Source organism: Bufo bufo, chromosome 8, assembly GCF_905171765.1.
Source record: "Bufo bufo chromosome 8, aBufBuf1.1, whole genome shotgun sequence".
NCBI lineage: Eukaryota > Metazoa > Chordata > Amphibia > Anura > Bufonidae > Bufo > Bufo bufo.
In genome coordinates this window covers 185,892,428-185,918,396 of record NC_053396.1, presented here as the reverse complement: position 1 = coordinate 185,918,396, position 25,969 = coordinate 185,892,428, and the positions used below count along the sequence as shown (strand labels likewise).

At 45.3% G+C, this 25,969-nt stretch overlaps 1 protein-coding gene across 2 annotated transcripts in view; it reads left to right on the top strand.

The window, feature by feature from the left end:
* Nucleotides 1-18,775, top strand: part of LOC121009430 (cytochrome P450 2G1-like) — a 50,822-nt gene extending 32,047 nt beyond the window's left edge. For both annotated transcript variants that reach the window (XM_040442542.1, XM_040442543.1), the window contains exons 9-10: nucleotides 18,312-18,453; nucleotides 18,580-18,775. In XM_040442542.1, coding sequence (XP_040298476.1) covers nucleotides 18,312-18,453; nucleotides 18,580-18,734 — 297 coding nt within the window. In that variant the 3' untranslated portion in view covers nucleotides 18,735-18,775. The remainder of the gene's footprint in view (nucleotides 1-18,311; nucleotides 18,454-18,579) is intronic.
* The last annotated feature ends 7,194 nt before the right edge of the window (nucleotides 18,776-25,969 follow it).

Here is a 25,969-nt window from a genome sequence, read left to right as displayed (position 1 = left end):
ACTGCCATTTCTCATCTGCTTTGAGTTGGAGTCAATGGATGCGCTAGTTGATTGCATGCAGGGATTATCCCTAGAGGTTGCTGATCTGCGTAATTCGGTCACACGGTGTCAGAATGCTCTGGCATCAGGTGCAATAGGAGGAAGTCAAATTTTTGGGGAGCCTAGAGTCGCTCTCCCTGATAGATTTGCAGGGGGTGTGGATGACTTTATCCGCTTTAGAGAGTCATGCAAGCTGTATTTTCGGTTGCGTCCATATTCATCTGGTGATGAGAGTCAGAGGGTAGGGATAATCATATCCCTGCTTAAAGGGGATGCACAATCCAGGGCCTTTTCTCTGCCGTCCGATTCTCTGGCCCTCCGGTCGGTGGAAGAATTTTTTAAATCCTTGGGATTAATTTATGATGACCCAGATCAGGTCTCGATGGCGGAATCTAAAATTGCGTAATTTATTACAAGGTGAAAATACTGCAGAGGATTACTGCATTGAATTTAGGAGATGGGCTACTGAGTCAGAGTGGAATGACCCCGCTCTACGTAATCAGTTTTGTCAGGGGTTGTTTGAGAGATTAAAAGATGCCCTTGCTTTTCATGAGTACCCGGATACATTGGAGAATGCTATGTCTTTGGCAGTACGGTTAGATAGACATATTAGAGAGAGGTGTAAGGTTCCCTCCGCGCGAGGGATCCCTTCTGTGAGTGGTTTCGTCTCACCTGTTCCCCAGGGTGATATGACATGTAACTCTGGGGTAGGGGAGGAACCCATGCAGCTGGGTCAGTTGTCTTTCCGTTCTGGTAATAGCAACTTTAGGAGGTTGCATAAGCTATGTTATTACTGTGGAGAAAGTGGTCATTTTATTTTTGCTTGTCCTTTAGTTAAACCGCATGTTGATGATAAAGAATCACAAAGAGGTTTACATAAAGAAAAAAAAAGAAAAAAACATCCCTGACTCTTGGTAGTGTGAATGGGGTGTCGGAGCAAGCAGGTATGCAAGCTCCCTGTAATACTCATTTTCTCCTTCCAGCTATGGTGGCGCTAGACTCAAGTAAATTTAATGTTGAAGTATTCCTTGAATGTGGTGCTGGGGTAAACCTTATTGATTTTCTTTTTCTTCAAAATCTGGACCTAAGTACTTGCACTTTAGAAAGAGAGATTCCGGTTTTCGCAATTGACTCTTCCCCTCTTTCTCAAAGGAGTCTCACTCATATTTCTCATGGTATTCAGTTAAGGGTGGGTGATTCACATGTTGAGATCATGTCTTGTTTTGTCATGAAGGACTTGCCCACTCCTATAGTCTTAGGGTTACCGTGGTTGACAAAACATAACCCAATTATAGATTGGCAGGCAAGACAGATCACTGGTTGGAGTGAATTTTGTTTGGACAATTGTCTTGGCACATCTATCTCTGGTGTGTCTACTACGGTTTTACCTCAGTATCTCTCAGATTTTGCAGATGTCTTTTCGGAGGGTGGGGCTCAGGATTGCCTCCTCATCGTGACTATGATTGTTCAGTTAATCTCATCCCAGGGGCTAAGTTGCCAAAGTCTCGGCTGTACAATCTTTCTCATCCTGAAAGAGAGGTCATGCGGAAGTATATTGCCGAGAGTTTTGCAAAGGGTCATATTAGACCATCTAAGTCTCCGGTTGCAGTTGGTTTATTCTTTGTAAAGAAAAAGGATGGATCGCTTAGACCTTGTTTGGATTTCTGGGAATGGAACCGTATTACGGTCCGTGATCCGTATCCCCTTCCTTTGATTTCTGACCTTTTTGATGAAATTGTTGGAGCCAAGGTGTACAATCTGATAAGAATCAAGGAAGGGGATGAGTGGAAAACTGCCTTCAACACGCACGAGGGTCATTTCGAGAATCTGATTATGCCTTTTGGGTTAACTAACGCGCCAGCAGTGTTTCAGCGATTTGTCAATGACATTTTCCATCATTTTGTGGGAAGGTTCGTGGTAATTTACTTGGATAACATTCTAATTTACTCTCCTGATCTGAACACCCATCAGGATCACATGAGACAGGTCTTGTCGATCCTTCGGGAGAATAAATTATATGCCAAATTGGATAAATGTGTGTTTTCTGTGCAGGAGCTTCTGTTTCTGGGATATCTGCTTCCTGACTCTGGTTTTCGTATGGACCCCGAAAAGGTCTGGGCAGTTCTGGAATGGGACCAGCCGGAGAATCAGAAAGCTTTGATGCGGTTTTTGGGGTTTACCAATTATTATAGAAAATTTATCTTGAACTATTCTACCATTGTAAAACCTCTGACCGATATGACTAAGAAGGGCGTCGACTTCGCTGTCTGGTCGGAGGAGGCATTGCAGGCCTTTTCGGCTATTAAGGAGTGTTTTGCGTCTGCTCCCATTCTGATGCAGCCCGATGTGTCTCAGCCATTTGTGGTGGAGGTGGATGCATCAGAGGTGGGGGTTGGAGCAGTGTTGTCGCAGGATTCATCTCCTGGCAAATGGGTTCCGTGTGCTTTTTTTTCCAAGAAGCTCCCGGTCGCCGAGAGGAATTATGATGTAGGAGATAGTAAATTGCTGGCCATCAAATTGGCCTTTGAGGAATGGCGTCACTGGTTGGAGGGGGAGTCTCATCCCGTTACGGTATACAGAAACAGAAAAAGAGAGTGAGCACTCACAACACTCGGACCACAGGATATCAGGATCAATAGGATATTTATTAGGACCTGGTAAATCCAATGACATACATATAAAATCACAAAAAATGTGATCAATATCTTTGTTACGGCCCGTTACGGTATATACTGATCATAAGAATTTGGCTTATCTGCAATCTGCCAAGCGTCTGAATCCTAGACAGGCTAGATGGTCACTGTTCTTTACTAGATTCAATTTTGTGGTTACTTTTCGCCCGGGGGTTAAAAACGTCAAGGCAGATGCATTGTCTCGTAGTTTTCCTGGGGGAGGTGATTCAGAGGATCCTGCTCCGATTTTGGCTGATGGGGTGGTGGTCTCCGCTCTGTACCCCGAATTGGAGATGGAGGTGTTGGGAGTCCAGGAGGGGGCCCCTGATTCTTGTCCCCCAGGGAGGTTGTTTGTTCCTGATGGACTGCGATACAAGGTATTCAAGGAACATTATGATACTGTCCTTGCAGGACATCCTGGTGGCAAGTCCACCTTTGATCTTATTTCCCGGAGGTTCTGGTGGCCCGGGTTATGTAAGAGTGTTGAGGATTACGTAGCAGCTTGTGAGACCTGTGCACGGTCAAAGGTTGCTCACACTCGACCTTATGGTTCACTTCTTCCTTTGCCTATTCCATCTCGTCCTTGGACGCACTAGTCTATGGACTTTATTACGGATCTGCCGAGTTCCCCTGGGAAAACGGTGATTCTGGGGGTTGTTGACCATTTTAGTAAAATGGCTCACTTTGTGTCGTTAGCTAGTTTGCCCAATGTCATAACTCTTGCTCAGGTTTTTATTGATAACATCGTGAAATTACATGGCATTCCCTCGGATATGGTTTCTGATAGGGGCACGCAGTTTGTTTCTAGGTTTTGGAGGGCGTTCTGCTCTCGGCTTGGCATTCAACTTTCGCTCTCTTCGGCTTTTCATCCGCAGTCAAATGGGCAGACAGAGTGTACTAATCAAAACCTGGAGACCTACTTGAGGTGCTTTGTGGCTAAGAATCAGGAGGACTGGTCCTCATTCTTATCCCTAACAGAGTTTGCTTTGAATAACTGTAGGCAGGAGTCCACGGGTAAGTCGCCATTTTTTGGCGCATACAGTTTTCATCCTCAGTTTGGTACCTTTTCTGGGACTAGTTCCTCTGGGATGCCAGAGGAGGAGAGATTTTCTTCTGCCTTGTCTTCTATCTGGCGGAGGATCCAAGTGAATTTGGAGAAGATGGGTGAGAGGTATAAGCGAATGGCTGACAAGAGACGTATGACTGGTCCGGACCTGTGTGTGGGTGATCTGGTGTGGTTATCTACAAAAAATCTACAAAAAATATTAAACTGAGAGTGCCACCTTGGAAACTGGGTCCAAGATTTATTGGACCTTACAAAATATCTGCGGTTGTCAATCCAGTGGCGTTTCGTTTGGATCTTCCGCAGATCTGGAGGATCCATGATGTGTTCCACAGGTCTTTACTGGAGAAATATGTGAAACCATCGCCATCGCCATTGCCCCCTCCCCTGTTCTGGTTGATGGAAATTTAGAGTTCGAGATCTCTAGGGTTCTTCAGTACCTGGTGCACTGGACGGGATACGGCCCCGAGGAGAGGATGTGGGTTCCGGCTGTGGATGTTAGTGCCAGCCGACTGAGGGCATTTCACAGGGCCCACCCGGATAAAGTTGGACCGGGGTTTCCGGAGGTCACCCGTAGAAGGGGGGGTACTGTCATGCCCTGCTCAGGTTATGTGCGAAGGTCTGCCAGGCTAGCAGCACATGTGTAGTTTGTTTTGTTTTGGGTTTGAATTTGAGCTGTATCCGCCTCCTTCCAGGTGCACTGGGTGGGGTCGTTTGTATGAGTTTACATTACTCCCTTCCCCAGTGTCCTGTGCGGGTTATAGCTTTTATCTTGCTCTGAGGAAGGAAGGAAGGAATTGCTGTTTCTGCTCTGCTACAGATAAGTTGGTTTTGTTTCTCTCTTGTGTTCTGTCTAGACTGTTAGGGAGACACCTGCTCCCTCCTTGCTTGAGGAAGCAAGCTGTCTCTTTTTCCCTTTTCCACTATCTTAGGGATCTTAGGGTTTCTTCAGTCTTAGGCACAGGGGCACGTTTATTTCCACCTTCAGGGTCTGAACGTGGGAACAGAAGTCCAGGGAGAGTTGGTAGGGATTTGCTAGGAGGTGACCTTTTTCCACAGCTTCTGGCCTAGACACTTGTTTCATGGTTTTCTGTGTTTCTATTGTATCTTGTATCCTACCCAGCGTGAAAGATATTGATTAGTGTTAGGCTACATGCACACGAACGTTGTTTGTTTCCGTTTTTTTGCGGATAGGATGTGGACCCATTCATTTCAATGGGTCCGCAAAAAAACGCAGACAGCACACCATGTGCTGTCCGCATCAGTATGTCCGTTCCGTTGCCCCGCATAAAAAATAGTGCATGTCCTATTTTTTTCTAGTTTGCGGACAAGCATAGGAATTATTACAATGGACCTGCAAAAAATCAGTTTTTTTTGCGGATCCGCAATTTGCGGACCACAAAACACATATGGTCGTGTGCATGAGGCCTTAGTCGAACACCAAAGTGCTCAGGTGCTCGAGTAGAACACTTCCCGATGCTCGGGTGCTCTACAAAACCTGAGCATTAAACCAGGCACCCCCTGCTCTGAAGAGGAGAGGGTGTCGGGACTCTAGTTGGGCTTAGGAGTCCCTGCTCTGACTCCATATATAGGTATGTCCATATATCGAGTCAGTGCTTGGGGACACCCAGTGTATTTAAATCTAATTTAGCCTCTATTTCTGAAAAGTTTATTGCAGGGTTCAATCTTACAACCTTCTACATTACAGCCAAGAATCTTAACATTCTGAGCTGTAATGTAGAAGGTTGTGAGCTCGAATCCCGTCACAAACATTTCAGAAAAAGAGGCTAAATTTAACTTAAACATATATATAAGTTTTTAGCCATAACATATTTATATATATTATTATTAGTGTTGATCGAGCACCAAAGTGCTTGGGTGCTCGAGTAGAACACTTCCCGATGCTCGGGTGCTCTGTATCAGTAAGTATTCCTTCTGTATAGGAATACTTGCTACTTTAGGAACTACTATGAGTTTTTTCTAGCATGCTTTATCATTGGGTTGTATAGCCCAGTGGTTTAGATTTTTGCATCTAATGCAAAAGGTTGTGAGTTCAAATCCCAGCAGATACATTTCAGAAATAGAGATTAAATTTATATATTTTATGTTTTTTAGTGATTGTATGTATGTATGTGTATGTGTGTGTATATATATATATATATATATATATATATAATATATATATATATGTGTATTACACTCACCGGTAATCCGGTTTCCTGGAAGTCTCCATGACAGCACAAACTAAGATTGCCTTCCTCTGATAGGACAGGAAAAAGCACACAGAGAGGTTAAAAACCCCACCCCCACCCCTCATCGCCAGTGTATTATAACAGGACTAGGACAAGGGGTAGAACGTAAAACTAGCCAAATAGTCTATTGACAAAGAAAAAACAAGGGCGGGACAAAGTTGTGCTGTCATGGAGACTTTCAGGAAACCGGATTACCGGTGAGTGTAATACTCATTTCCCCAGTCGTCTCCATGACAGCACAAACTGAGAACTAACAAAGTAACTTAGGGGGGGACTACAGCACCTAGGACTTTACGTCCAAAGGCCAAGTCCTCGTCAGCAAACACATCCACCCTATAATGCTTGGTGAAGGTGTGGGCCCTCTTCCAGGTAGCTGCCCTGCAGATCTGTTCTATCGAAGCAGAGGCTCTTTCAGCCCAAGAAGTGGAGACCGATCTAACTGAGTGGGCTCTAAGGGATGGAGGAGCCTCTCTACCGGAGGCTTTATAGGCCTCGGAAATGGTGCATCTAATCCAGCGGGATATAGAGCTCTTCGCTGCCTTCCTCCCCTTATTTGGACCTGAAAACTGGATAAATAAATTCTTGTCGATACGCCACTCCTCTGTGGCGTGTAAATAATGAAGAACTGAACGCCTAACATCTAAATTGTGGAATCTAGATTCCTGCTCGTCTTTAGGGTTAGGAAAAAAAGACGGGATAACTATGTCTTGCGACCTATGAAAGGAGGAGACCACCTTGGGGAGAAAACAGGGTTCTAATTTGAAAATTAGCTTGTCGTCTAGCACCTTGAAGAAGGGTTCCTGTATGGACAGGGCCTGGAGCTCGCAAACCCTCCTTGCGGAGGATATGGCCACTAGGAAGATGGTTTTCAAAGTGAGCCACTTAATAGATAGGGAGAGCAGAGGCTCAAACGGAACATCTGATAGTCCTAAAAGGACGGTGTTGAGGTTCCATGGTGCGACCATATTCCTGACTCAGGGTTTTAGTCGATCTGCCGCTTTCAGGAATCTTGCTACCCAGGGGACCTCATAAAGGCTGGTATTATAGAGGGCCCCCAAGGCAGACACCTGAACTCGCAATGTGTTAGGAGCAAGACCCAAATCCAGCCCATCCTGGAGGAATTCCAGGATAAGCGGGATATTTGGGGTGGACTGGTTGAACCTGACTCCGCCCCAGGAGGCGAACTTCCTCCAAACCTTGAGGTACGCTTTGGAGGTGTTGGACTTCCTACTGAGCAAGAGGGATTGCTCAGAATCCAAGCGGACAGCTTGAGGAGGTTGGTATTGGGGTGCGGTATGGGACCCTGGGTTAGAAGACCCTCCTCCGGCCGGAAACGAATGGGATCTTCCGGGCTGAGGGACCTGAGGAGCCCGAACCAGCTTCTCCTGGGCCAGAATGGGACCACCAGAATCAGTCTGCACCTTTCGGACTGAAACTTTTGGAGCACTCTTGGGATTACTGGGGGAAAGGCGTAGACTAGGCCAGTCGTCCAGCTCTGGGTAAAAGCGTCTATTGCCACACATGGGTCTCTTCGATTGAGGGAGAAGAAATTCTGAACCTTGCGATTCTTTGCTGATGCGAACAGGTCTAGGATGGGATTCCCCCAACAGTCCCGAATCTGTTGGAAAGCGGTCTGGGACAAAGACCACTCGCCTGGATCCAGACTTTGCCGACTGAGGTAATCCGCCTGGAGATTCAGGGATCCCTTTAGATCAGTGGCGTACCGCCAATATAGGCAGACCACGCAGCTGCTATGGGGCCCGTGGCAGGGGGGGCCCGGAGTGCATGGAAGGCCTCGCCCCCTATGTTTGCAGACTCAGTTTATATATCATGATCGGGATTCCTATCCGGCATTGCCATAGGCCCACCCCAGGATTGTCTTGTGTTCTGTTGACTCCCGGGCCCTGCTTCCCCTCTGCTCAGGGCCCCCTCCCTCATTGTGTACACCACTCACTCTGATGTTCCTCCCTGCGTGACCCAGCCAGTGACATCCAGCATAGACCTTTCTCTTCTGTCTGCTGGGCACTGCACTGGCCAATCATCATTTAGCAATACAAAGCTACTGCTGCTGCTGATTGGTTAGTGCATCGCTCGCAGCAGGCAGAACTGTGCAGGTGGGCGCGGGCGGCAGTTGTATACCGCGCTCACACGCTGCCTGCCTCAGGCAGCCACCCATTGGACCGGAGAAGAGAACAGACTCCAACAGCGCTGCCCCCAGGGCCGGTGCCAGGGCTCACTCTGCATTGTCCAGGTGGGCATTCTGCTGTATAGATGTATGACCTCACTTGCAATGCATTATGGGTCATCTATGACTGACTGATCTTCGTCGTAATACCTGCTGTCCTCGGTCCCTGTGCCCAGCAGGGTGTAAAGTCTTTAGTCCGAGGTAGCAGGGCAGGTTGAAAAAATGTACTGGCTGGCAGTGTAATAGGGCACGTGCCTGGCAGTGTTAAAGGGGGCACTGTTTTCAAGCACTACAAGGGGGTCAGTATGGGCACTGTAAAAGAGTAAGGAGTCAATGTGGATGGCATTGTAACGAGGCAATGTGGATGGCACTATAAGGGAAGGATGGAACTGTAACAGGTTGTTGTTTAGGGGCATCACATTGGTGGATTTGATGGGCCCAGCAGGCAGCAACACTTGCCCCTGTGGTGTGCCAGTGCCACCTGACCAAAGTCAGCACAGAAGTGAGTGTGTCAGTGACTGTTTAAAAAGTTCATGGGGGGAAGACAGAGGACAGCAGCAAGCAGAGTTCCTGTTGAAAGGACACGGTTCTGTAGGCTCATTATTATATATAATAGAGGTCTCAGGACAGTGTGCTCCAGCCCCCCCCCCCCAATGAACTCTGCTTACTGTTGAATTGTGTCCATCCCAACTCAGTCACCAGGAAGTGGTGGGGGGGGGGGGATGCTGGTGCACACTAAGGGTGCATTCACACAACTGTGCCGTGTTTTACAGTCTGCAAATTGCGATCCGCAAAACATGGTTACCGGCCATGTGCGTTCCGCATTTTGTAGAACGCACAGGGCCGGCACTATATAGAAAATGCCTATTCTTGTCCACAATTGCGGACAAGAATAGGACATGCTCTATATTTTTTTGCAGGGCCACAGAACAATGGATGCAGACAGCACACGGCCCCATCTTTTGCAGCTCCATTGAAATAAATGGGTCCGCACTCGTTCTGCAAAATTGCAGAATGGATATGGACCCATTCATATGGTCGTGTGAATGAGCCCTAAGCATCAGCAGCAAGGAGATTCAATGTGGAATAGCCCAAGGGTGGGTGGAGTTAGGGGGGCCCAAATCAGATTCTTGCTATGGGGCCCAATGATTTCTATGTACGCCAGATGTACTGCCGCAAGGGATTGTAGATTCCTTTCTGCCCAAAGGAAGATTTGGTCTGAGAGCCTCTGGAGATGACCGTGTCTTGTTCCTCCTTGGTGCTGGATAAATGCCACCGCAGTGGAATTGTCCGAATGGACCAGGACGTGGCGATTTTTGGCCTGTATTTAGATGGACCTGAGACCTTCCCACACCGCACGGAGTTCTCTGTAGTTGGAGGACATCCTTCTCTGGTCCTCGGACCAAATCCCTTGAAAAGTCTCCGAAGCCGTGAGGGCCCCCCAGCCCCAAGAGCTGGCGTCCGTCGTGAGGGAAAACACACTTTCCTGCCTCCATGGAACCCCCGATTCCAGGTTCTTGGTCTTAAGCCACCAGCCCAGTGAAGCCTTTACCTCCCGGGACACTGACAACCCCTGGTCCAGGGATGATCGATACCCGTTCCATTGTTTTAGAACCAGCTTCTGTAAAGGTCTCGTATGAAATTGGGCCCAGGCTACCGCGGGGATGCAGGAGGTGAGATGACCCAACATTTCCATGCCCTGCCTTATTGAGCAACGGGACTGCTTGGTGAAGTGGAGGACCCTTGACCTCAGCTTCTGTACCTTTAGCGGAGGGAGAAAAGATTTTTGAAGAACTGAATCCAAGAGAATACCCAGGAATACCTTCCGATGGTCTGGGAACATGTCGGACTTCTCCCAGTTGATCAACCAGCCCAAGTTCTGGAGGCGCGAGAGAACCACTTGGATGTGTCTGTGAAGGAGATCTAAGGTTTCTGCTACTATTAGCAGGTCGTCTAGGTAAGGGACGATTATTATCCCCTCCTTGCTTAGGGAGGCTACGACCTCCGCCATCACCTTGGTGAATATGCGGGGTGCCGATGATATGCCGAACGGGAGGCACCTGAACTGATAGTGGCAAACTGTCCTGCCTTGCTCCACCGCGAACCTCAGATATCTTCTGGAATGGACCTGTATTGGGATATGGAAGTATGCGTCAGAGAGGTCTATTGTAGCCATCATAGACCCTCTTTTGATGAGCTTCACCGCTGACTTGACTGTCTCCATCCTGAACTTGTGGTAAGTGATGTGTTTGTTCAGGGGTTTTAAATTTATGATGGTCCGAAAATTGCCATTCGATTTCCGGACCAGGAATAAGGGGGAATAGTGACCCCTCCCCAAATCTCTGGCAGGTACCTTTTCTACTGCCCCCAGGCGTAATAAGTTTCTTATGCCCTCGGATAAGGGAGACTCGAGGCCCCTGGTGAGCTTGGTCAAGACGAACCTCTGCGGAGGAAGGGAATCCAGTTCTATAGTGTAGCCATGTTCTACGATGCCTAATATATACGGATCCATGATGGTTTGTTCCCAAACCCCCAGAAAGGAGCTGAGCCTTCCTCTGACCGGGATGATGTCATTGTTTTGATGAAGAGGGAGAGGGATCTCCCCTGTTGGGATTAAGGAAAAAACCTTTTCCTCTCCCGCCTCTCGTAAATCCGCGACCCTCGCGGTTCCTCCTATCGGCCCTGGGATCCTGCTGGGGCCTCCGAAAGTCTCCTGGACTTGGATTTGTCCTCTGGAAAGCCCTTCTTACGGTCCGTGGCATTCTCAAGGATCTTGTCCAGGTCGGAGCCGAACACGTACTGACCGTGAAAGGGTAGAGATATCAGCCTGTTTTTCGATACAGTGTCGCCCGACCAGGCTTTAAGCCATAGTACCCGTCTGGTGGTATTGGACAGAACCACCGTGCGGGCAGAAAGCCTAACCGATTCTGCAGCGGCATCAGCAAGGAAGAAAGTAGCCTTCTTCAGAAGAGGCATACTATCCAGGATCTCCTCCCGAGGGGCCCTATTCGCTATATGGTGCTCTAGTTGTTCAAGCCACACTGTGAGTGTACGAGCCACACATGTCGCTGCTACCCCCGGTTTTAGGAGAGCTGCTGTAGCTTCCCAGGTTCTCTTGAGCAGACTCTCGGCTTTCCTATCTAGAGGGTCCTTGAGCTGCGCTGCCTCCTCAAAAGGAAGGACCGTTCGTTTCGTTACCTTAGCGACGGGAGCATCCACCCTGGGAATGGCCTCCCAGTCGGCACAGTCCGCTTCGTTGAAGGGGTATCGCCTTTTGAGGCCCCGTGGGATAAAGGAACCCTTCTCTGGCTTCTCCCATTCTGCCCGTATCATCTTCTGGATATTGTCCGGGACCGGGAACACCGATTTGTGCCTCTCCCCTAAGCCCCCGAAAATCTCCTCCTGGACTGACTTGGATCTCTTAGGGACCTCCATCTTAATAGTAGCCCTGATGGTTCGGATCAATTCTTCTATATCCTCTGGGTTAAAGAGGAATCTCCTGTACTCACTACTCTCCTCCAATTCCTGAGATCTAGCCGAAGTCTCCGCATCTGACAAGACAGAGTCGGCCGAGTCCAGATCACTCCCGGAGAAGTCCAGGCCTCTGGAAGAGGGTGGTCTGCGGCCCTGACCGGGCTGGGGTATAGGGGAGGCAGGGGGGTCCCTAGCGGCCAACGCTGATTGGACCTCCGTTCTGACCAGAGTCTTGATCTCCTCCATGAAGCTAGAGGACTCAGCCTTCACCACGGTAGAGGTGCAGTCCTTACATAGTAACTTGGACCCTGAGGAAGCGAGGCGCTTAGAACAGACGCCGCACTTCCTGGGTCTGGATTTAACGGAGGAGGCAGACTCCTTTTCTCCCTGCAACACCAAGGGAGGAAAGGGTCAACCACTGCAGGGATAAATAAACAATATGAAAGGGTTGGCACCCTTTCATATTGTTTATTTTTCCCTGCAGTGGTTGACCCTTTCCTCCCTTGGTGTTGCAGGGAGAAAAGGAGTCTGCCTCCTCCGTTAAATCCAGACCCAGGAAGTGCGGCGTGCTACTCACACCGCCCAGAGTGGTAGGAGGCTCAGGAACCGAGCCAGTGGTGGTAGGGGCGCTCATCTTCGCAGCTCCCGTCCACCTGCGTTGCTGTCAGCAGGTAGGGTGACCGTGGAGACCTCAGATCGGCAGAATCGGCTTTCCTTCTTTGAATTTGGCGCCGGCCGCGGCCTCCGTGACGTCACGACGCTGGCCACGCCTCCCGGCGTCTGACATCATCACCCGGCGACTGGAGGGAAGCGCGTCACAGCGTCGCTCCAGCCGCCCTACCTCACTGCTTTAAGCCCGCCTGGGCCGCCGCAGAGGGAACTTCGCCGGGATCACCATAAGTGAGGGTGACCCGGGCATAGACCGTGGGGCATAGACCGTGCCTGGAGGAGGGAGAGCCGGACCCCGGAACCGACCTCCGGTCTAACCAGTGACACCCCGCCGTAGCAGGGTGAGAAGAAAAAAGTAAAAATAGAAAATAGAAAGCTAGGAAACCCAGAAGGGCTCCCAGCACCTCTCTGGCATTTCTTCCTTGACAGGACAGGAAAAAACACTGGCGATGAGGGGTGAGGGTGGGGTTTTTAACCTCTTTGTGTGCTTTTTCCTGTCCTATCAGAGGAAGGCAATCTCAGTTTGTGCTGTCATGGAGACGACTGGGGAAATATATATATACTGTATTTTCCGGCGTATAAGACGACTTTCTAACAGTAGAAATTATTTTCAAAAGTCGGGGGTTGTCTTTTACGCCGGGTATACTCTTATCCGATGGTATATTCTAACCCCCGGGCGTTCTCATGGTGACGGGGACGCTTGCCTGGGGGTTAGAATATACAGGGCCACGCTGCTCACAGGAGTACATTTATAAACTGTAATCGGTTTACTAGGATACCTTACTCTCAGCTCCGGTAACAGCAGGCAGTGCGAGCGGCGCTCACTCACTGATGTCACGTGCCTGCTTCTCCCACTAGCCGCTGCAGGCGCGTGACTTCAGTGAGTGAGCGCCGCCCGCACTGCCTGCTGTTACCGGAGCTGAGAGTAAGGTATCCTAGTAAACAGATGAGCGATGATTAAAGTTAAAGTTACCGATTACAGTTTATAAATGTACTCCTGTGAGCGTCGGGGAGGGGGATCTGTGGATGGCACTGTTTAGGGGAGGGGGATCTGTGGATGACACTGTTTAGGGGAGGGGGATCTGTGGATGGCACTGTTATGGGAGGGGGATCTGTGGATGGCACTGTCATGGGGTGGATCTGTGGATGACACATATAGCATAAGATGCTATATAGTGTCATCCATAGATCCCCCCCCCATAGCAGTGTCATCCACTGATCCCCCTTCCCATAACAGTGCCATCCACAGATCCCCCTACCCATAATCAGTGCCATCCACAGATTGCAGTCAGTTCCCTGGACTGGAGAAGATCATCTTGAAGACAGGGAGGGCTGGGCATTCAGGGGTAGTCTTATACGGCGAGTATAGCCCAAAACCTTTATTTTGAATGGAAAAGTTGGGGGTCGTCTTATACGCCCGGTCGTCTTATACGCCGGAAAATACGGTATATAGTATATTTATAGTGTATAATATATATATATATATATATATATATATATATATATTTATATATAATTTTTTTTTGTAATTAGTAAATTACATATACATATTACACATTTATTTAGTGCCATACATTTTTTACAATTACTAAAAAACATAAATTTAAAGGGAACCTGTCACCTCCAAAAGTGATATAAAACTGCCAGCATTACCTTATAGCAGCCCCAGTCTGTAACTGATCATGTGTGAGAGCCAGAAATTAGTTAATTTATACTTCAGAAAAACACTTTTTTAATCTCCCTGAGCGCTCTGTTTACAGTGTGCTTTTCTTCAAGTTAAGCATTACCCGACTTTTCCCCGCCCCCTCCTGACTATGATTTACATATTTACCATTCCTTGGGATCGTGCCAGTCTGGCACCTGCGCAGTGCGCTACTTGTGACTGCACGATCCCATCTCTGGCTCCCGCAGTCAGCCGGGCATAATTTTGGAACTGAGCGTGCGTGCTCGCCGAATCAAGCTGGCCGGCGCATGCGCAATTCCAAAAATATGCCCGGCTGACTGCTGCAGGCCGAGATGGGATCGTGCAGTCACAAGCGGCGCACCGCGCAGGCGCCAGACTGGCACAACCCCAAGGAATGGTAAATATGTAAATCATAGTCAGGAGGGGGCAGGGAAAAGGCGGGCATTGCTTGACTTGAAGCAAGGAGGCCGCTGCCCCCTTGACTTCAAGCACACTGCAAACAGAGCGCTCAGGGAGATTAATAAAAGCATTTTTCTGAAGTATGGATTCACAAATTTCTGGCTCACACACATGATCAGTTACAGACTGGGGGCTGCTATAAGGTAATGCTGGAAGTTTTATACAGGGAGTGCAGAATTATTAGGCAAGTTGTATTTTTGAGGATTAATTTTATTATTGAACAACAACCATGTTCTCAATGAACCCAAAAAACTCATTAATATCAAAGCTGAATATTTTTGGAAGTAGTTTTTAGTTTGTTTTTTGTTTTAGCTATTTTAGGGGGATATCTGTATGTGCAGGTGACTATTACTGTGCATAATTATTAGGCAACTTAACAAAAAACAAATATATACCCATTTCAATTATTTATTTTTACCAGTGAAACCAATATAACATCTCAACATTCACAAATATACATTTCTGACATTCAAAAACAAAACAAAAACAAATCAGTGACCAATATAGCCACCTTTCTTTGCAAGGACACTCAAAAGCCTGCCATCCATGGATTCTGTCAGTGTTTTGATCTGTTCACCATCAACATTGCGTGCAGCAGCAACCACAGCCTCCCAGACACTGTTCAGAGAGGTGTACTGTTTTCCCTCCTTGTAAATCTCACATTTGATGATGGACCACAGGTTCTCAATGGGGTTCAGATCAGGTGAACAAGGAGGCCATGTCATTAGATTTTCTTCTTTTATACCCTTTCTTGCCAGCCACGCTGTGGAGTACTTGGACGCGTGTGATGGAGCATTGTCCTGCATGAAAATCATGTTTTTCTTGAAGGATGCAGACTTCTTCCTGTACCACTGCTTGAAGAAGCTGTCTTCCAGAAACTGGCAGTAGGACTGGGAGTTGAGCTTGACTCCATCCTCAACCCGAAAAGGCCCCACAAGCTCATCTTTGATGATACCAGCCCAAACCAGTACTCCACCTCCACCTTGCTGGCGTCTGAGTCGGACTGGAGCTCTCTGCCCTTTACCAATCCAGCCACGGGCCCATCCATCTGGCCCATCAAGACTCACTCTCATTTCATCAGTCCATAAAACCTTAGAAAAATCAGTCTTGAGATATTTCTTGGCCCAGTCTTGACGTTTCAGCTTGTGTGTCTTGTTCAGTGGTGGTCGTCTTTCAGCCTTTCTTACCTTGGCTTGACTTTTCTCAGTTCATGGGCAGTTATTTTGCGCCTTGGTTTTTCCACACGCTTCTTGCGACCCTGTTGACTATTTTGAATGAAACGCTTGATTGTTCGATGATCACGCTTCAGAAGCTTTGCAATTTTAAGAGTGCTGCATCCCTCTGCAAGATATCTCTCTAGATATCTCACTATTTTTGACCCATTTTGCCAAAGGAAAGGAAGTTGCCTAATAATTATGCACACCTGATATAGGGTGTTGATGTCATTAGACCATACCCCTTCTCATTACAGAGATGCACATCACCTAATATGCTTAATTGGTAGTAGGCTTTCTAGCCTATACAGCTTGGAGTAAGACAACATGCATAAAGAGGATGATGTGGTCAAAATACTCATTTGCCTAATAATTCTGTACAGGGTGTATATCACTTTTGGAGGTGACAGGTTTCCTTTAATCTCTATTTCTTAAATGTATCTGCCGGGATTTGAACTCACAACCTTTTGCATTAGAGGCAAGAATCTTAACCACTGGGCTATACAACCCAGTGATAAACCGCGTTGGAAAAACCTCATAGTAGTTTCTAAAGTAGTAAGTATTCCTATACAGAAGGAATACTTACTGATACAGAAATTACTATGAGGTTTTCCAACCTAGATGCTTGCCTCTAATGCAGAAGCTCGTGAGTTCAAATACTGGCAGAAACTTTTCTGAAATACAGACTAAATTAGAATTAAATACACTGGGTGTCCCCAAAACGGACTCCATATATGGGCATAGCTATATATGGAGTCAGATCGCGGACTCACACTGGGGGATTCCCCCACTGTACAGCGGTCTTCTGCATAGACATATAGGCTAAATTAGATTTAAATACAGTGACTCAAGCACACGCGGTGCTCGCTTAATACTAATTATTATATATTTAGAATATATTGTAATATATGTAAATATATTATGGCTAAAACATCAGTAGTAGTTTCCCACATATATATCAGAAGTATGATTATTTTTATTTATATATATATATATATATATATATATATATAAAAATAATCATACTTCTGATATATATGTGGGAAACTACTACTGATGTTTTAGCCATAATATATTTACATATATTATAATATATTATATATTCTAAATATATAATAGTTAGTGTTGAGCGAGCATCGCGTGTGCTCGAGTCAGTGTATTTAAATCTAATTTAGCCTATATGTCTATGCAGAAGATCGCTGTATACATATATATACAGTACAGACCAAAAGTTTGGACACACCTTCTCATTCAGAGTTTTCTTTATTTTCATGACTATGAAGGCATCAAAACTATGAATTAACACATGTGGAATTATATACATAACAAACAAGTGTGAAACAACTGAAAATATGTAATATTCTAGGTTCTTCAAAGTAGCCACCTTTTGCTTTGATTACTGCTTTGCACACTCTTGGCATTCTCTTGATGAGCTTCAAGAGGTAGTCCCCTGAAATGGTTTTCACTTCACAGGTGTGCTCTGTCAGGTTTAATAAGTGGGATTTCTTGCCTTATAAATGGGGTTGGGACCATCAGTTGCGTTGAGGAGAAGTCAGGTGGATACACAGCTGATAGTCCTACTGAATAGACTGTTAGAATTTGTATTATGGCAAGAAAAAAGCAGCTAAGTAAAGAAAAACGAGTGGCCATCATTACTTTAAGAAATGAAGGTCAGTCAGTCAGCTGAAAAATTGGGAAAACTTTGAAAGTAAGGGCTATTTGACCATGAAGGAGAGTGATGGGGTGCTGCGCCAGATGACCTGGCCTCCACAGTCACCGGACCTGAACCCAATCGAGATGGTTTGGGGTGAGCTGGACCGCAGAGTGAAGGCAAAAGGGCCAACAAGTGCTAAGCATCTCTGGGAACTCCTTCAAGACTGTTGGAAGACCATTTCAGGGGACTACCTCTTGAAGCGTATCAAGAGAATGCCAAGAGTGTGCAAAGCAGTAATCAAAGCAAAAGGTGGCTACTTTGAAGAACCTAGAATATGACATATTTTCAGTTGTTTCACACTTGTTTGTTATGTATATAATTCCACATGTGTTAATTCATAGTTTTGATGCCTTCATAGTCATGAAAATAAAGAAAACTCTTTGAATGAGAAGGTGTGTCCAAACTTTTGGTCTGTACTATATATATATATATATATATATATATATATGTATTTTTTTTTATAGTAATTAAACATTTTTTACAATTGCTAAAAATATATAAGTTTAATTTAGCCTCTATTTCTGACGGGATTCGAACTCACAGCCTTCTACATTACAGTTCATAATGTTAACCACTACACTCTAGAGCTGCATGGCTAGTTATTTAAATAAAAAATAAAATATATGAGACTTCTGCTGTATAGGAATACTTACTACTAGGCATGCTCGCCCAACACTAATATTGATATATTGATACAATTATTTTTTAAATCAAAATTTAATGCTTCATTTACTTTATGGGGTTGCTACTGGAGAATTATTAGTTGATTAGTTTTCCCACAGATTTACCCTTCCAGTAAAAAAAAAAAATTAGTCTAAATTTTCTGATATTATATGTAGTACTGTAGTTCCTCATTCTTATATTGTCTCTTTTTATTGCATTGAAGGATACCACAGTGTTTGTTTTCCTCTCCTCTGTACTTAAAGACCCCAAATACTTCAGGAACCCAACAAAATTTGACCCGGGACATTTTCTGAATGAAAAAGGGGAGTTTCAGAAGAATGAAGCTTTCATGCCATTTTCAGCAGGTATTACTCAGACAATGATATGGAATACAAATTTCATGCATTTTGATGATAAGATTAAGCCCAATTATAATTTTTCGTTTACTAAGATATTGTTCAAAAGCAAACATCTGAACTTTTTTTTGGTAGGGCGAAGGATTTGCCTAGGAGAAGGAATGGCACGAATGGAGATTTTCCTTTTTCTCATCTCTATCCTGCAGACATTCAATTTGGAATCAGATGAAGACCCTTCGGATATTGAGATTACCCCTCATCCATATGAGATGCGTTTTGTCCCTCGCTAATTGCTGTAGTATAAAAGGGTGAAATAATAAAAAAAAACATTCCTATTGAATCACCTGTAGGCTTTGTGTGATAAATATCCTCTGCTGACTGGTGGTGCAAACTGATAAAAGAAGTATCAGACAATCTGGGGTAGAAGCTGGATAATCAGAAAGGAATATCAGAACAAGAAAAAAAATCTAAGGACAGAGTCAAGGTTAGAGCCAGTTATAATAATTGGTCAGGACTACAAGTGTCAGAATAACAGAAGAATAGGAATCTAGACAGTCCAAGGGTAAATCCAGGTTAGATGGGCAGGGTTTAATCCAGAGGAGTAGTGAGACTCAAACAGAGAGCCAACCTCTCAGGTTGCACTAATATTTCCCCTTGTTGGTCCACTGACTGAGTCTCCTGGCTGGCCAATTAGTTAGACCTCCGGATTGACTAAATGGTCAAGCATCATGACTGGCTGGGTGGACAGAACCTATACCAGTAGGTGTGGCTATCAAAGAGACTCATGTGTGACTGCCCAACAGTTAGCCTTATGCCTCATTGACACATCAGTGTTTTTGTCAGTGATTTGCATCAGTGTTTTTGAGCCAAAACCAGGTGCGGCTCTAAACACAGAACAGGTGCAGATCTTTCCCTTATACCTTATGTCTGTTGAGGCTCCAATCCTGTTTTTGGCTCACAATTAAGGATGAGAACGAATATTTGAATAGCGAAATATTCGTACGAATATTACAACTTTGTAAATTTGCGAATATATTAAAATATATTCGTTATAACGAATATTCGTTTTTTTGTCCATCTGAACCCATTAGTCATATTAGTAATTTACTTTAATATCACTAAATTAGAGCTAGTAATTTAGTATAACAAATTTTGTGATAGTAAAAATTACTACTATCACTAATGGGTTGGCTTGATAGAATTGTCGAATATAGCGCTATATTCTCTATCTTTGTCTATTCGACCAAGCCAACCCAATAGCATACAGCCCTTATGCGACCTGATTCACTCGCATATTTAATTGCCGATTTATCGCATAACATAAACTATCTTACATAAAGAGGAAAATTATAAATCAGTAACGATTCTCATTACTGATTTTATAATTTTCCTCTTCATGTAAGATAGTTTATGTTATGCGATAAATCGGCAATTAAATATGCAAGTGAATTGCGTCGCATAAGGTCTGTATGCTATTGGGTTGGCTTGATCGAATAGACGAAGATAGAGAATATAGCGCTATATTCGACATTCAAAAATTCTACCAAGCCAACAGTTACTTATGGTTGGCTTGGTAGAATTGTCGAATATAGCGCTATATTCTCTATTCGACCAAGCCAACCCAATAGCATACAGCCCTTATGTGATCCAATTCACTCGCATATGTAATTGCCTATTTGTCGCATAACATAAACTATCCAACATAAAGAGGGAAATGATAAATCAGTAACGATTCTCATTACTGATTTATAATTTTCCTCTTTATGTTACAGCACTATATTAGCTAAATTGCAGTCTATATGTGTATATTACAAATATTCGAAAAAACGAAGTTATTGCAATATAGAGAATCTTTATAAAATACACATATAGACTGCAATTTAGCTAATATAGTGCTATAATCTTCTTTTTTATAGTCTAATTTTTTTGTCTCTTCTGAACTTTTGGAAAAAATTGACACTATTAAAAAAAATACTACAGCACTATATTAGTTAAATTTCGCTATCAGACCAAAACACTGATGTAGGAAGTTCAGAAAACGTAGTCTTGATTTAGTGGTCCTGGCACCCAGAGATACCATTGTTTGGTTGTTCTATGACCATGAAGTCCTTAGGACAGTCTACAATCTTAAACCAAACCATGCCACTCAAATGCTACAGAGTGTAAATCAGCCATTCAGAGATATTATAAATAATCATGGGGCACAGTGCCAGATGCCATGACCCCATGACTAGTACTGAGCGAACGAGCTGTCTGAAGTTGACTTTGATCTGAATTTCAGGGAAAATTTTATTTGCCGCGAAGCCGAATTTCTTAGTACTTTGTAGTAACTAATCAATTTTTTCCGAAATGGAGTAAAAAAAACATACTCACCTCATCCGTTTGGTTTCAGCATGAAGAGCCCATCACCGCCATCTTGAATGAAGATCCTGCGTGAAATCTTATGCGTGGTGAAGTATGACGTTAACATGCCGGCTGACGTGATGACGTCATCACGCACCATGCGAGACTTCACTCTGGATCTTCAATCAAGATGGCGGCGGTGGGCTCTTCACGATCAAATGGAAGTATGGAAGATTTTATTTATTTTTATTATAAACCTTTAATATTAAAATAAATAGCATGCCGGATGACTTGCGTGACTTCTCCGCCACCAACTAGGGTTCAAGCGCAATGTTTTAGTGCACTTTCTGCCTGGAAAACATAAATTTTTCCGGCTGCTGCCACAGCAGTGGCTGCAACAATACCTAATTTTTCAGGCATGTGTACATGCCTAATTTTTCTGGCCTCTGGTGCTGCACTGTGGCTGCAAAGCAAAACAAAAAAAAAGGCACATGCATGTGTCAATTCCCCGTTACCTTGCTGTGGTGAAGGGGCTTGCATATCACAATAAAGCGACCACCTCTGAGTGTGTTGGCAATGGCAATGTTGGCACACCCCAGATGATAAGGTTGTTGCTTCATTGTGAACAGACCAAAAGCGATTGGCTGGATAATTTTGCATAGAAAAAACATTCATTTTCTTTGTGATCATCTAAGGTGATCATTAAAGCCTACTAGGCCAACAATGGGCCCACACTGCAGAATCATTGTTTTCTGGGTCACTTAACTGTCACTAAACTACCTCAGCACGACCATAGGCTTTGAAAAACCCCCATCGCCTGCAATCCTTCAAACGTGCGCACGAGCACAGTCATCACTACACCAAGATTGACGCATAGAGGAATAAAATTTATGTCATGAGTGTGTCAACTATTGACAACTCTTTGCGGTTGTCTAAAATCTATTCGATATACGTCCCCTGATAGGGGACATAACAGGGATTAAACTGATAGGAATAGTACTACTTAACACACCACTCCTATCTGGTGGCACAGTAGATTGCACGCGCAGTGCCCCAAATTGGAAGTAGGAGGACCGACCAAGCATCTTTTTCCATCTCCCGGTTCCTAAAATCTATTCCATACACTGATAGGGGACGTAACAGGGATTAAACTGATAGGAATAGTACTACTTAACACACTTATAATAATGCAGAGAGAGGCAACGCAGAGAGAGGAGTCTGAAGAAGAGGAGTCAGAGGAGTAGGGTGGCTTTGAGGAGGTGGAAGACCAAACACAGCAGGAGTCCCAGGGGGCTTGTTGTCACCTTTCGGGGACCCTTGGTGTTGCACGTGGCTGGGTGGAGGAAGAGACCTTCAATGACATCAGTGAGGACATGGAACGGGACATGGCTAGCTTGGTATCCAACCTTGTGCAAATGGGGAGTTTGCGGTTGTGCAAATGGACTGTTTGCGGTGTGGTAAACGGGGAGTTTTGTCTGTCACTATGAAGCGGGCGTAACCCTTACACTACCTAATCGATACAACATTATACCTGATGTTTTAAAGTACGTTATTCCAAACAATTTAGGAATTTTAGGTGATTTATGCCCTTTATGGATTAAAACCTGAGTCTGCGTCAACTACGTAATTTTCCATGGGAGTTTTGCCATGGATCCCCCTCCGGCATGCCACAGTCCAGGTGTTAGTCCCCTTGAAACAACTTTTCCATCACTATTATGGCCAGAAAGAGTCCCTGTGGGTTTTAAAATTCGAATGCCTATTTAAGTCTATGGCGGTTCGCCCGATTCGCCCGTTCGCGAACATTTGCGAAAATTCGCGTTTTCCGTTCGTGAACGAAAATTTTTATGTTCGCAACATCTCTAGTTGTAGGTTGAGTGGCGAGAGCCACAGTTCAGTCTGGTCCCTTATACCCTGCCACAGCTCTTCAGCAGTGTGCTGTTTGTCACCTTAACATATTAGTTTCAGCACGGCCTGTTGCCGCTTCCCCACTGCAGTGCTACACTGCTTCCAGCTACTGACTGATGGCTGACTGGTGCTGCAAGATGATAACTCTGAGGTGGAAGTGTAGAAGGAGAAGGGGGGATTGCAGCCACTAATGTAGGTGGTGGAGGAAATCCCGATGAAGGTAGGGCCCGCAATCCTTGGCGTCTGTAGCACCTGTGCCATCCCAGGGTACGACTCGATCCCGGCCTCCACAACATTCACCCAGTGTGCTGTCAGGGAAATGTAGCATCCCTGGCCATAAGCACTTGTCCATGTGTCAGTCGTTAAGTGGACCTTCCCAATAACTGCGTTGGTCAGGGCACGGGTGATGTTATGGGACACATGCTGGTGTAAGGCGGGGATGGCACACCAGGAAAAATAGTGGTGGCTGAGGACTGAGTAACGAGGGAAGGCTTGTGACTGTGGATTCTCAAGAGTTTGGGTATCTGTGCACACAATCTCCTCATGTCCCTCTTCAAGTTGGCTTGGCGAGAGGCCCAAATAAAGGAATGGCGATGAAAAAAGCTCCTCAGAATATCTAAGTGTGGGATCACTTGTTTGGCAAGACTCTCCATGGTGGGAGGAAGGAGGATCAGGGTGAGGATTCTGTTGACCAGACTCTTGGCTACTGAGACTGGACTTTGTGGAAGACAGGGTGGTGCTTAACCGACTGGAAGGATTATCTGCTGCAATCCAACCGACCACCTGGTCACACTGGTGTGACTGGGACATGAAGCTAGGTATCGTGGATGACTGTTTATTTTGCTCTGGCAGCAGGCACAGTTTCACCGCGCCCAGGGCCACGGCCTCTACGTGCACCATCAGCAGTACGGCCACTTCCCTGTCCCTTACTGCTCGCCTTCTGCATATTAAATGGTATAGATGCTTGCAAGTATGTCACACATACAGTAGCGCAAGTTTTGTAAATGCATTCGCAAATAAATTAAACTGAATGTCACTGATATTTATGATGCGCAAACGTTACACAGGAGATGTAGCGCAGGTAATGTTGCTGTCATCAGCGGCTAATAAAAAATTACAGGGAATATCACTGATATTTATAATGCACAAACTTTATACAGGAGATGTAGCGCAGGTAATGTCCCTGCTGTCACCAGCGGCTAAGAAAAAATTACAGTCAATGTCACAGATATTTGGGATGCAGAAAGTTATGCAGGAGATGTAGTGCAGGTAATGTCACTGTTCGCAGCGTCTACGGAAAAAGTACACTGGCTGTCACAGATATTTTTAGGATGCGCAAACATTATACAGGAGATGTAAAGCAGGTAATGTAACTGTCCGCAGCGGACACCATCTACAGAAAAAGTACACTGGATGTCACAGATATTTTTAGTATGCGCACACGTTAAACAGGAGATGTAGCACAGATAATGTCTCTGTTCGCAGCGTCTACGGAAAAAGTACACTGGATGTCAGATATTTTTAGGATGCGCAAATGTTATACAGGAGATGTAGCCCAATAAATAGTGTCAGCCATCTTAGATTATGCCATTTAGGGCTCTTTCACACTTGCGTTCTTGTCTTCCGGCATAGAGTTCCGTCGTCGGGGCTCTATGCCGGAAGAATCCTGATCAGGATTATCCTAATGCATTCTGAATGGAGAGAAATCCGTTCAGGATGCATCAGGATGTCTTCAGTTCCGGAACGGAACGTTTTTTGGCCGGAGAAAATACCGCAGCATGCTGCGCTTTTTGCTCCGGCCAAAAATCCGGAACACTTGCCGCAAGGCCGGATCCGGAATTAATGCCCATTGAAAGGCATTGATCCGGATCCGGCCTTAAGCTAAACGTCGTTTCGGCGCATTGCCGGAGCCGACATTTAGCTTTTTCAGAGTGGTTACCATGGCTGCCGGGACGCTAAAGTCCTGGCAGCCATGGTAAAGTGTAGTGGGGAGCGGGGGAGCAGTATACTTACCGTCCGTGCGGCTCCCCGGGCGCTCCAGAGTGACGTCAGGGCGCCCCAAGCGCATGGATCATGTGATCACATGGATCACGTCATCCATGCGCATGGGGCGCTCTGACGTCACTCTGGAGCGCCCCGGGAGCCGCACGGACTGTAAGTATACTGCTCCCCCGCTCCCCGCTCCTACTATGGCAACCAGGACTTTAATAGCGTCCTGGGTGCCATAGTAACACTGAACGCATTTGGAAGACGGTTCCGTCTTCAAATGCTTTCAGTACACTTGCGTTTTTCCGGATCCGGCGTGTAATTCCGGCAAGTGGAGTACACGCCGGATCCGGACAACGCAAGTGTGAAAGAGGCCTTACCAGTGTACTTAATACAGGGAGAGACGTCAGCAGGCGCTAGGGACAGTGTTAGAAAATAACTTAATTGTGCTAAAAAACGATTTACATGTGCAGGGCAAGATTATTCAAGGTGTATGGAAAGGATAGGGAGGAATCATTCCACAGCATTTATGTTGAACAGGGTTCAATAGGGGAGGTTTCAGCCTGGGTAATAGAAGCAATCCTATTATACCTTGCTGTACTGACTGGGGATTCAAATTGCCATTATACAGCTCTGTAATTCCAGCAAACCGTTCTTATTAGGGTGCAAGTGCTGTTTGAAACAGGCATTAACAGGTTTATTACAAGGAAATATTTCTATGTCTTATTTGCCCTTGTGCGGTGCAGTTATATGCGCTAAAGCATTTATTGGATTGTATTAGTGTGAAAAAAGGGCTTATTAGCCGTTGTGCAGTGAAGTTCTAAAATTACAGTCCTTTTTGTTGTGTATTATTGGCAAAAGTAAAATATGATTGCCGGTCAGCGGTGCAGTTTTATGCTCTAAAGCCTTTTGTGGCGTGTATTAGTGGCAAAATGAAAATAGATTTGTCAGTCAGCGGTGCAGTCACATGTTCTAAAGCCCTTTTTGATGTGTATTAGTGGCAAAAGAAAAATATATTCGCCCTTGCGCGTTGCAGTTATATATTCTAAAGCCCTGTCTGCCGTGTGTTAGTGGCAAAAAAAATATATATTCAGCGTTCAGCGTTGCACTTATATGTTGAAAACCTTGTGTAGTGTAAAAGTGGAAAAAAATAAGGGCCTATTTGTCGTTAAGTGGTGCAGTTATATGTGGTAAAGCCCTTTTTGCGGTATGGACCGAATTACGTAGTGGTGAAATTTTTTATGTGTCTATGAAACCAATAGATGACTCATGAACAGCGCCATCTATTGGT